The sequence below is a fragment of the Neophocaena asiaeorientalis genome, unplaced genomic scaffold (assembly GCF_003031525.2).
Source record: "Neophocaena asiaeorientalis asiaeorientalis breed wild unplaced genomic scaffold, Neophocaena_asiaeorientalis_V1.1 scaffold86, whole genome shotgun sequence".
Classification (NCBI taxonomy): domain Eukaryota; kingdom Metazoa; phylum Chordata; class Mammalia; order Artiodactyla; family Phocoenidae; genus Neophocaena; species Neophocaena asiaeorientalis.
The window spans coordinates 7,863,949-7,876,178 of record NW_020175039.1 but is presented as its reverse complement, the minus strand read 5'-3'; the positions used below and the strand labels follow the sequence as shown (position 1 = coordinate 7,876,178).

Here is a 12,230-nt window from a genome sequence, read left to right as displayed (position 1 = left end):
AAGCTTTAAGAGTATAATTCTCTTTATTCTAATATACAACTTCATAACAGTTTTCACTAGTTTAGGATTTCCCCAAACCAGGTATCCTTTGACACTTGAGATCTTCTTTATTTAATGGAATGGTTTTTGGAACTTGAACGTATTGCCTTGTTTTAAGTGGCATTATTTTGAATCAGTGGATCTTAAAAATTGTCCCTTACTACTAGCCAAATATACTAGGAAGGATAGCTAGCCCTAGGGCATACCTTTTCCCCACCTGAAAAAGTAATGCTCTCAGAAAAACAATGTCTGAAAAATGATTTGGATTTTATTTCAATGTCTTATAGTAAAGGAAAAAGCATCATGACCTTATTTATTCCGGGAGCTTTTCTGACTGCTCTATACCAGAGTGGACTGGAAACTTTCGTACATTTTGTACCAACATTTCCCAGCCATTGTAGAATCCCATTGTCTTCTCCCCCTCGAGCCGAACTTAAGCCCTATTAAGGTTGGGATCGGAAGGTAAAAGACATAGGTATGGTCAGAAAGTGCCGTATAGTGTGGCAGAGATTTTCTTCTTTGAAACTTTCCCATCTAGCACTGATTTGCTTTTACTCTGGGGGACATGTTTAGTTTGGGCATGTTTGAATAGTCTACCAAAACTTCAATGCCAAAGGGTCAGCAGCAGCCCCCAGGAAGGACAGTTCAGTGAATTAAGCATCAGGCTATTATTTCTCGTGTCATCTTAGTGGAACAAAGGTATTCTGAACTGACCCTGCACTGCAGAATCCTCCCGTTCCTAATTGGTTGGGTGTCAGGATGGACAGGCAGTCTGCCACATAAAGCCTTCAAACTGGGCCGCCTGGTGCCTTGGGTGCCTTGGGTCATACTTCTGACCCCTCCGGAAAGAAGTCAGTTTGCATGAGGAGAGGTAAGTGAAAATACGGACAGAGGACAGCCCTTTGACCACAGGAATCCACTAGCTTTTAACAGATCCGTAGAAATGAAAATGAACAGAAAAGGGCCTTCACTTTGTCTTTGCCTCTATTTTATGAGAACACACTTATTACATTAAGCTGTCTTGTCTTGCCTGGGTGCTGCCAAAAAGAGAAGTGACCTGCAGTTTCATTGTCTGTGGGTGTGTTCTAGGTTGGAAGTGTGAATCCTGCTGAAAACTTCCGTGTTCTAGTGAGGCAGAAGAAGACCAGCTTTGAGGAAGGTAAGAGATGTGCCGTAGGCTTTGCAGTGAAGGAAAAGTGGTTAATTAGGTTAACTGATTTAAGTCTAGACTAGTAAGTGTCACCTTTGGTCATAATGCCTTATATAGCAGTTTTCTTTCCTGGCGGATCTTTGTGACTGTCCCTTGTTAGTAAGCTCACCGAGATAACATCACGAGCACAGGAGGGTAAACTCAGCACAGGTCTGCTAAACAGAGACAAGCTAATTTGTAGGTCTCCCTGTTAAGAAAACTGGGGGCCAGAATCTTGGAGCTTTAAGTTCCACTTCAGTGAAATCCTTTGGGAATAAAACGTTTTTGTGTCATATCTTCCTGTTTTCTGAGACATATAATTTTTGTTCTCTCCTAAGAGTTTCAGCCCCTTGACAGTAATCTCGGAAAGACCTTACTGCTGCCCTTAGATTTGATCCTTCTGAAATTGACCCTGTCCTCACATTTTTCTTTTCAGATATAACCTAGAATTCCATTTAGGCTTGAGCTGATATTAAAACAGCTTTGAGGGATGGATAGAGGGTCTCAGACTGACATTCATTCACTTGATTGCATTCAGGTTCCTGTTCATTCACCTTTAATGAATGGCAGCTGGCAATTGTAATCCTGCAGGTTTGTGTGTAACAGTATTGCATTCATTATTGCTACCCAGGGTCAGGACTGCGAGCTGCCTTCTCTGAGTGTTTATGTTCATGTGTGCACAGAACCTTCTCTTCCAACTTCTTGGCATTTTGGGGGAAATGAGTCCTAAATGCCTAGAAACACTACAGCTTTTTAATCATCTATAGTACCTAGCGTAGGTCTAGGGGCCTTACCGCTTAGAGTGTGAGAATCCTAGCAAGATGCCTAGACTTCCTGTGCTGTTGCCCAAAGGCAGTTATAACCAGCTGAGAGCATATAATCTGCCAGGCCAAATCTTGTTGGTGGGAACACAGAGGCCAAGCCCATGAGAATTTCCTGAGGAAGACCAGCTCCATCCTCATGGTAATCTGCATTCTTTTAAGTGGGGTGTGTACATTTTGTTTTCTGAGAATGGGGAAGAGCTTTTTGCCCTGTTAAAGACTGAAGTATAGAAGAAAACCTTGAGTTTTAACATAAAACAAAACTACATCTAAATAGAAAGAGGAAATCTAAAATTAAAGTGACAGCTTCCAGAAAGATTGGGGGAAACAGTACTTCAGAATTTCTCTCCTTCTAAAACTGGGTTACTCAAAGGAGGCTTTCACAGCATTGAACCTGTCTTGTCTCTTAGGCTGCATATTGTGACTGTGTGTTTGGAAGGGGGCAGAAACACCGCTGTGACAAGTCAACAGACTCGGTCATCTATCATGGTTGTTGTGTTTTTGAAGACAGATTGAGGCCTTCTTATCTTGTGATGATATGTTATGTATTACATCAGCCAAAGTCAAAGGTCGTCCCTTTGGAAGTAATTGGTCTTCCTGGTTGGTGTAGGTGTGATCTCTTCAGGGACCTAATGTAGCATCATCACCATTATAAAGGCAGCCTACTAGTTAGTTCAGGTCATTGTGCTGGCATCTACTCTTTGTCTCGGTTATTCCACATAGCGGTCCTGCAGAGTCACGTGAGCAAGTGGAGAAAATAGTAGAGCTCCAACAGCTGGTGTCAGAATTTTCTGAAAAAGAAAGTTATGTTTATTGGGATAATACTTAAATAAGTCTTTGGGGTAGAGACTGAGTCCGTGTCCCCAGGCTTGGTTGTCGGCCATTGCTGGGGTTCAGAGGAGGAGGAAGCTGCTAGCACCGTAGAAGTGGAAAAACTGGAGCTAGTTTCAGGAGGGAAGCGGGTGAGGAGAACAGGTAAGAGGGAGAGGAAGTGAATGTATTTATGTAAGGGCACAGCGTTCTGCAGTACGTTCCCAGCTCATGACTGCAGATACTCGGTGTCGGTAAAACTCTGGAATGCTTGGCTGGAATGCTCCATCTGGGGAAACTGGTGAGGAGGCAGTTTGGGGTCTGAAAGTCCTTCAGGCAGAGCAGAGAAAGCTCCTGAGAGCACCAGAGGCCAGAGTCTAAAGAGGTCATGAGAGTAAATTCCTGAGAATTTGCCTACATCTTAGGAAAACAGTGTTTCTCCTAGACTAATTGGGGATTTAAAGGAGTCTTGTGAAAATAACAAGGGCAAGTGGCCCCTCGATGGCATATAGATTATAATAGGTATTATTATTCCCATTTTATAGGTGGAAAAACTGTAAAACTGGAAGAAATGAACTTCCCCTCCAAATCACACAGGGATTCAAATCCATGTCTCCTTTGAATACTGGATTTTTCTACCTAGCAGTACTATTTCTCCTGATTCCTAATGCCTTCCTTTCCTACACGCTTCTTTGTTTAAACATTATAAGGTCAAGCATCTCAAACCTTGTGCCCATAGATAGGATTTTTGATGAGTAGACGGTTCTTTTCTGTTGAACGTGATTGCATGCTGGCACGTTGAAGTGCTGTGATGGTGGATGTCCCTCTGTACCTCCATCTGGGACTTATCAGTCAGAGATCTCCAGTGACCTCACAAAAGCAGACTTTCTGCAGAGCTGCAAGAAAATGGGACTGCCCACTTGTTAGCAACTAGTTCTGTTTCATGATCCTAAATTGGCTTCCCTTTTTTGCTTCAAGCTCCAGAAATTTTGTTTCTTCATTACTTTTCTACCTTTGTTCTTCTACTTGTATAACTCTTTGCTAAGCTCTTTGTGAGCCAGGACTCACCTTGCAAGCCCAAAGTACCCCTCCAGACTTAAAGCTGCCTCCCTGGTATTGGTCTTCTAGAGGCAGAAGCCCTTCTCTTCTCTCTAGTGTATCTGTTTTTTAAATTCAGTTGCCAAAAGCATGATTAATATTAGATAGTTTTACCCTTAGTTAGAACTTGGCCCTTTCACCTATTGTTACAAACTAAAATATGGGTGTAATTCCTTTTTACCTGTACTAGTAGCAGAGTCATACTGAGAGTATGACCCTATCCCCTTGACATCAGCAGTAGGCAGCTACACATTTTCTTATCTAGTTTTTGGTATGAGGGATGTTTCTTGTCCTACGATTATTGGCATAGAGTAGATAACACTAAACCCCAGGAATGTGTTCTTTCTGGCTGTTGATGCTTCTGTAAGATGTCTTTGATTCTCAGGTGCTCTTCTTTTTCTGGTCCCTTTCTTTCTCCCTCACTACCCACCCACTCTTCTATTACTACAGTTTTAAAATAGAAAATTCTTGACCACAGCTGTATATATAATAATCATCGCTCAGTTGTGAAAGTGGGGTTGTTTCCCTCACATAGTATTCGTAAGCACATCAGCACCATCATCTGTGATGTCTGTTGTGTGTAGTTGTGGATTATCGGAGAGCCTGAGTCCACAGAGTTCTCAGAGACTCCTCAGCAGTGACAGGGTGGCAGAGCTCTGTTCCACCAAGCTGAATTCACAGGAGCCTGATTGGTTGAAAAAACAACCTATCAGGAAAAGGCGTCCTAAGTAGAAGTGGTATGGACTCCTATTTGGGGTCTGTTATTTAACATTAGATTCATGTGCCGTGAGTGTAATGTGCGCACGTCCATTTGACAGGTGATGATGACTTTATTCTGTGGCTACTGAGATATTTCATTTTTCTCACATCTCTTTCCTCTCTCTCACTTTGTTTGGATCACATCTCATCCTCAAGTCTGCTGCCTTTGTTCTCTAACCTATCTTATTCTCATACATCAAACAACATCCTTTCAATTTTAAAGGACATTTCTTAAAATTCACTTCTGCGAGATCTCCCAAAATTAGGCAGAACGTTACTACCACAATTAGTAATAAAGTTATATTATTCAGCAAAGTCAAATAGATAATTTTTTTCAACTCTGTGGGTAGAGCAGTTTACTTACACACATTATATGATTTTCTGCCATGAATCAAGCCTAACTTGTGGATTCTCAAGAGTTGGGATCTAGGAGAAATTTCGTGTGTGTGTGTGTGTGTGTGTGTGTGTGTGTGTGTGTGTGATGTATTTTCTTTTTTTAATGGTGTATTAATCTTGGCTATGGATTATGTAACCTATTATAGCTCTTTCCAGATAAACATAAGAAGATAAAAATATGGCCTTTATTATTTTGCGCAGAGCTGGTAAATTTAAGAAAAATAACCTCCGTTAAATACCTTGAACGTCTTGAAAGAAGGATACTAAGTACAAACAGAACTAAAATTTTAAGTATCTTTAGCTGTATAAAAGTTTTGTTTTGTTTTTTAACAATTTGACATACTTTCTTAGTCCTTTCCCAAAATAGCAGTGATCCATCTAATCACAAGAGAGAAAATACATGAGTACATATTCTAGAGGTTTAGTCTATCCTTTTATATTTTTTATTAACTATCTTACTTGTTCTTCACTGGCTTTCTTTTTAACCTGTCTAGTTTTAAATTGTTAAACTCCAGAACTTGATGATCCAGGCTTATTTTACACCTCACTTATCAATGACAAGTAGTCTCATTTGAAAACAAAAATCAGTTTATTTGGAATTGTAAAGGATCACTACTAAAAGGGTATGTTATTATTTGACATGGTAATTGTGTATCAGTGACCCTTAGGGTCTTGTTCATCTTCTGTGTGGCATGGATTGAGGCCCAGAATAGCTGAGATGACTTTCCACGGATTATTGCAAATATGCGGATCAGATTCCAGAGAGCCAGTTCTTGGCCTCTTGTGGCTTAAACATCTTCATTGGTTGCTTACATTTCATGAGACAGCACAGCACTGCTCTGAAGTTTACATTTTAATATAATAAAACTCATTAACCAAATAATTAAAATGAAATCATTGAAATGAAGACAAAAAGAAAAAATAAAAAAGACATAACATAGAAATCAAAGACCGTCATATACACACAACCACTTTATAAGTAAGTGTTTTCAGTTTTCACAATTCTCCCTAAAAGGCGTCTGTCCATTCTTACTCAGCTTCTAGCATCTTTTCAAATTCCTGTCAATCTGTAGATCAGAATATCTCTAATTACAGAGTATGGCTCTTGTAAAATGTAGCCTGGCTGTCTGTTAAAAAAAGAGAGCGTACAAATCCTGTTTGCTATAGGTAAGCTCTCTGTGAGCACCAGGATTTCTTCCTGAGAGCATTAAAGGACGTCTGTATGTGATACACGACAGCATTTTCATTCTCCCAGTGTTTTGTTTTCTCATGCCAGGTGGTAAAGTTGCTTGCCTTAAACCTGCTGAGTATTTTTTTCCCTTTTTAGGTTAAAAGTAAAAAGAATATTTTTCCCTCTGGCTGAAAATTTGGAACTCATATGAATGCTTTCCCTGTGTCAGAACAGCTAGAAGAACAGAGTCCATTCAAGCCTGCATTTAACGTAGTGACCCACTGGCTTGCTTTGTTGACCTGCGCCAGCTGCTGGAAACACGGAATTAAATGATGGGTGCTTTGGGGAAAAGGGTGTGTTACCCACCTTGCTTTTGGAGTTCACCCTTGCAGGAAGTGCTAATGAGAATGATTTGTGAAGCAAAAAGCTGTTGAAGTACTTACTCACGGCAATTTGGTTTTTTCTTTATTGCCTATAAATTCATGGTGCATTCATGGTGCATGGTAGATCACTGTCATGCAGGGCATTGCACTTGGTTCTCCTTGAATTGGAGAATTGTCTTCACGATTGTTTCTTAAGCCCAGCTGGTTGATAAAGGAAACTGATTTCAGGTTGTGCTGATGTGCAAACTGCTTTCATCAATGACTTAAAGTGACTGCTTGTGGCAAACAGCAGAAGCTCTTAACCAATTAAGATGTTTAGGAAAGGATGTTAGGCTTTTGTTAAAATAGTAACTAATGGGCTGAAATGTGTTAAGAGGAACCTAGAAACAGCTTGGAGTCCCATTTAAAGGCAATAAAAGTATTTTGGTCCCCTCCCCCTTTCAAATTACAAGCGCAGGGCAAAAAGTATGCTTACACAGAAAGAAGTGGCAAGTATAATTTAGTACACTTAGTCCTGTCTGTTCCCATGTCTACATAAAATTTTTTAAATGGCATACTAGTTTCTTTGGTCAGAAAAGGGAGAGAAGTTTGGTTCATATATAGAACACAGTTTCAGCAGGGCTTGAGAATATTATTAGTGTAGATGTCCTTAGACATAAATTAACTTTTTTTTTTGTAGTTTCTTATGGACAGTTACAGAAAAATCTTTAGTTAATAGTTATGATTAAAGACTCTGCTGTGGATTGAATTGTGTTCCCCCCAAAATTCATATATTAAAGCCCTGACTCCTCATGTGATGGTATTTTGAGATGGGGCCTTTGGGAGGTCATTAGGTTTAGATGAGGTCATGAGGGTGGAGCCCTCATGATGGGATTAGTGCCCTTATAAAAAGAGACACCAGAGTTTGCACTCTCCTCTTTCTTGCTCTTTTTTTTTCTCTGTGATGTGAAGGTGACTGTCTGCAAGCCAGGAAGAGAGCCCTCACCCAAACCTGACCATGCTGGCACCGGCTTCCAAACTGTGACAAAATAAATTTCTGTTGTTGAAGGCAGCGAGCCCATGATATTTTGTTACGTCAGCCTGAGCTGACTAATACAGGCTCATTTTCTTTGTCAGATTAAACTGCTGAAATCCTGTATTTTATCTCTTTATGTCTTTTAGTGGTAATGAGATGCAACTGTAACACTCAAGCTAGTCACTGTATTTCATTGGTAGGCCATTGGAGTCAGGAGCCATTTCTTATATGAGGACTAACTAACTATAATTCTCTTGCCCTTGGAATCTTGTAGTGTTTCCTTGGGGCATTGAGGATAAGATTTACTGTGTGAGCTTTTCAGCAGTCATTCTATAAAAGAAAGATCTAGTGTCTCCTTTCTGTCTGTGGTAAATCTCCACAGATCTCTCAGTTAAATTGCACTTATTTATTGCCAGTTTTTAAATAGTTCATTGAAGTGTACTCATTCTAAGTGTGATGTAGTGATCCTTTATAAATGGAAGAGGTTACACAGTCATCACCACAACCCAGTTAAAGAAGTTTTCCTTCAACTCCAGGAAGTTCCCCGTGGCAGTGTGTAGTCAGTTCTTTTTTTCCCCACCACCACCTCAAGCAACTATTTTCTGTCTCTATAGCTTTGTCTTTTCTGGAAATTTTACGTAAATGGAATCACTCAATATGCAGTGTTTTGCATCTGACTTCTTTTACTTAGCATAAGGTTTTTGAAGTTTGTCTATGTTGTAGCATGTATCAATAATTGACTTCTTTTTGAGCTGAATAATATTCCGTTTTAATGAATATGCCACAGTTAGTTTATCCACTCGCCAATTAATGGATATTTGGATTGTTTCCAGTTTTTAGCTATTACAAATAATGCTGCTATGGATATTTGCATACAAGTCTTTGTATGTTTTCAGTTTTCTTGGGTGGGAGTGGAATTGCTGAACCATATGGGAAGTTTATGTTTAACTTTTTAAGAAATAGCCAAACTCTTTTCAAAAGTGGCGTACCATTTTATATCCCCACTGGCAGTGAATGAGGGTTCCACTTTCTCCACATCCTTGATAACCTTGTATTGTCAGTCGTTTCAGTTATAGCTATTTTAGTGCGAATGTGTCAGTGTATCATTGTGGTTTTAGTTTGCAGTTTCTTAAAGACTGCTAATGACGCTGACCAGTTTTCATGTGCTTATTAGCCATTCATATATCTTCTATCTTGTTTATCATGTTTTTATTCTTCTATGGGCTGTCATATTGTTGTCATCTATAAGAAATCTTTGCCTAGCTCAAGTCACAAAGATTTTCTCCTGTGTTTGCTTTTGAAAGTTTTAGGCCTATAATTCATTTTGAGTTGATTTTTGTAAATGAGTATTTGGTAAGTGTGTAGGTTCATTGTTTTTCAGAGGGATAACTAATTGTCCCAGCACCGTTTGTTGAAAAGACTGTCCTTTTCCCATCGAATTGCCTTGGCATCTTGTTGAAAATTATTTGACCATAAGTGTAAGAGTTTATTTCTGTAGTCTTCAATTTAATTACATTGATCTATGCCTGTCCTTCACTAATACATTGCTTTGTTTACTTTAGCTCTATAGTAAGTTTTGAAATACTGAATCATAAGTCTTCCAATTTCGTTCTTTTCTAAAATTGTTTTGGCTAATCTAGGTCCTTCACATTTCCATATAAATTTTAGGATCAGCTTTTCGATTTTTTAGGGATTTTGATAGGGATTGGCATTGAGTATATAAAATAATTAAGGAAGAATCTCCATCTTAACAATATTGAATTTCCTAATCCATGAACATGGATTCTTTTTCCATTTATTTAAATCTTGTTTACTTTCTCTCCATAGTGTTTTATAGATTTTAGTGTACAAGACCTGCACTTCTTTTGTTAAATTTTTGCCAAGTGTTTTTTAATTTTTAATGCAATTGTGAATGAAATTTTTAAAAATTTATTTTTGGACTGTCTTGCTAGTATATAGAAATATTGATTTGTGTCTATTGGCCTTATATCCTGCAGCCTTGTTAAACTTGTTTATTAGTTCTAGTTGTTTTTATATACTCTTTAGGATTTTCTACTTACAGGATCATATTGTCTGCAAATAAACTCAGTTTTACTTCTTTCTTTCTAACTTGTATGCTTTTAATTTCTTTTTTTTCTTTTTTTTTTAAATTTTACTGGCTGGAACATCCAGTACAGTGTTGGCTTTCAGACTTTCACCATTAGTATGATGTTAGTTCTGAGTTTTCTCAAATTCCCTTTATCATCTTGAAGAAGTTTTCTTCCATTCCTATGTGATTGAGAGTTTTTATTGTGAATGAATGTTGAGTTTTGTCAGATGCACGTTCTACATCTATTGAGATGATTGTGTGGGTTTTATTCTTCTATTTATATGGTATACTATATTCATTGATTTTCAGTTGTTAAACCAGCCTTGCATTACAGGGGTAAATTCCAGTCAGTCATGGTAAATAATCCTTTCTGAATGTTTCTGAATTCATTTTGCTAATATTTTGGTAGGATTTTTGTGTATATATTCATGAGCGATACTTTTCTGTAGTTTTCTTGTGATATCTTTGTCTGACTTTGGTATCAGGGGAATACAGGCCTCATAGAATGAGTTGAGAAGTATTCTTTCCTCCTCTTCAGAATTGGTATGATTTCTTCTTTAAACATTTGATAGAATTTGCCAGTGAAGCCTTCTGGACCTGATTTATTTGTGGGAAGCTTTTTAAAACTAATATAGTCATTTTACTTATGATAGAATTAGTCAGATTTTCTATTTCTTCTTGAGTCATTGGTGGTAATTTGTGTCTTTATATGAATTTGTCCATTTCATCTAAGTTGTCTAATTTGTTGGCATAACATTGTTCATGTTATTTTTCTCTTACAATATTTTTGAGTTCTGTGGCTTATAGTTATATGCCTGCTTTTATTCCTGATTTTGGTAATTTGTATCTTCTGTTTTCCTTGGTCAGTCTAAGTAAAGGATTATGGGCTTTGTTTCTCTTTTATAGAAGATCCTAACTTTTAGTTTTATTGATTTTCCTCCATTATATTTTTTAAAAATTTCATTGATTTCTGCTCTGATCTTGATTATTCCCTTCCTTTTACTTGCTTTGGATTTAATTTGCTTTTTTTCCTAGTTTCTTACACTCGAAGTTTAGATTACTGATTTGAAACTTCTTTTCTAACATAGGTATTTAAATCTATACATTTTCATCTAGCCAGTTCTTCAGCTGCACACCATGAATTGTGATAACGTGTTTTCATTTTCACTCAATTAGAAATGCTTTCTAATTTCTTTTGTGATTACTTTGACCTTTGGATTATTTAGAACTGTGCTGGATTATTTAAGACTGTGTTGTTTAATTTCCAAATACTAAGAAATTCCCAAATTTATTTCTGTTGTTGATTTTTAATTTAATTCTGTTGTGACTGGAGAACATATTTTGAATGGCTTCAGTCCTTTTAAATTTATTGAGACTTGTTTTATAGCTTAGCATATAGTCTGTTCTGACAAATGTTTCATATGCCCTTTAAAATAATATGTATTCTGTTGTTGCTAGGTTGAGGGTTCTGTAAATGTCAATTTGGCCAGTTTGGATGATAGTTTTTTCAAATCTATATCTTTGTTGATGTTATGTCTAGTTGTTCTCCATGATGTTTTGAGTATTGAAGGTTTATTCACCTTGAGACCTTGTGGGCTATTAAGACCTTTATAATTTTTGCCTCACCTAGCTAAACAAAAATCTGGAAACCCAAGTGAATTTCTAGAGTACCAATAAAGAAAACATTGTCAGTTCAAGTAATAGAGTGTATTTTAAATAAAGGTCTTCAGGTATTGGAGTTAAAAAAAAAAAAACTTAGATGTATGTATCACAGGATTATGTTTGTGTTTCAGAATCCTCTGCTTCATGGGAGGAATTCACTCACATTAGTAAATGACAAGCTTACTCAGTACAGGAAAAACTGTGGAGATTTCAGGAACTTGCTGGCAAGTCTTAGTTCAGTGTTTTAGAGATTGGGAAAATTCATAGGTTCATTGCTCCCTCCTTTCATTTGTTTCTTCTTTGGTGCTCTTTTTCTCAAGCATGGGTGTATTTTGTTTGATTCATTATTTGCCTCATACATAAGTTTGGATTATCCCAATTATCTCATAATTGTCCCATTTCTAATTACTCTTAGATGGACTATAATGAAGCCAGCAGGACTTACACATTGGAATTTTAAATGTATAGAATTACAGGGGAGGTTGAATCTACAAACTAATGATAAAATTTGCCTGCCACAAATCTGGTTCAAATTGGTAGACTATCCTGAGGATTGTGGGTGAAATTAAATAATTTCTAAGATCCTTTTTCGTACTCTCCTTTAAGTATATGAGTAATGAACAGAAGGAAGTAGGTGGAAGAGAAAGAATAAAACAAAAAAGAAATAAAAGGATCAGTGAAATAGAAGGGTCCTGAGTAACTGCCATCAGTAAATGTCAACCCATGAAAAATGTCTTTCCGTTTAGAACTCACTAAAAATACAAACAATTGTTTATTGTTAACTTATGTAATAGTCTC

At 37.4% G+C, this 12,230-nt stretch overlaps 1 protein-coding gene across 5 annotated transcripts in view; it reads left to right on the top strand.

The window, feature by feature from the left end:
* XRCC5 (X-ray repair cross complementing 5) overlaps positions 1 to 12,230 on the top strand; it is a 97,508-nt gene that overhangs the window by 54,147 nt on the left and 31,131 nt on the right. For all 5 annotated transcript variants that reach the window (XM_024763224.1, XM_024763221.1, XM_024763223.1 and 2 more), the window contains one exon: positions 1,129 to 1,198. In XM_024763224.1, the coding sequence (XP_024618992.1) occupies positions 1,129 to 1,198 (70 nt within the window). The remainder of the gene's footprint in view (positions 1 to 1,128; positions 1,199 to 12,230) is intronic.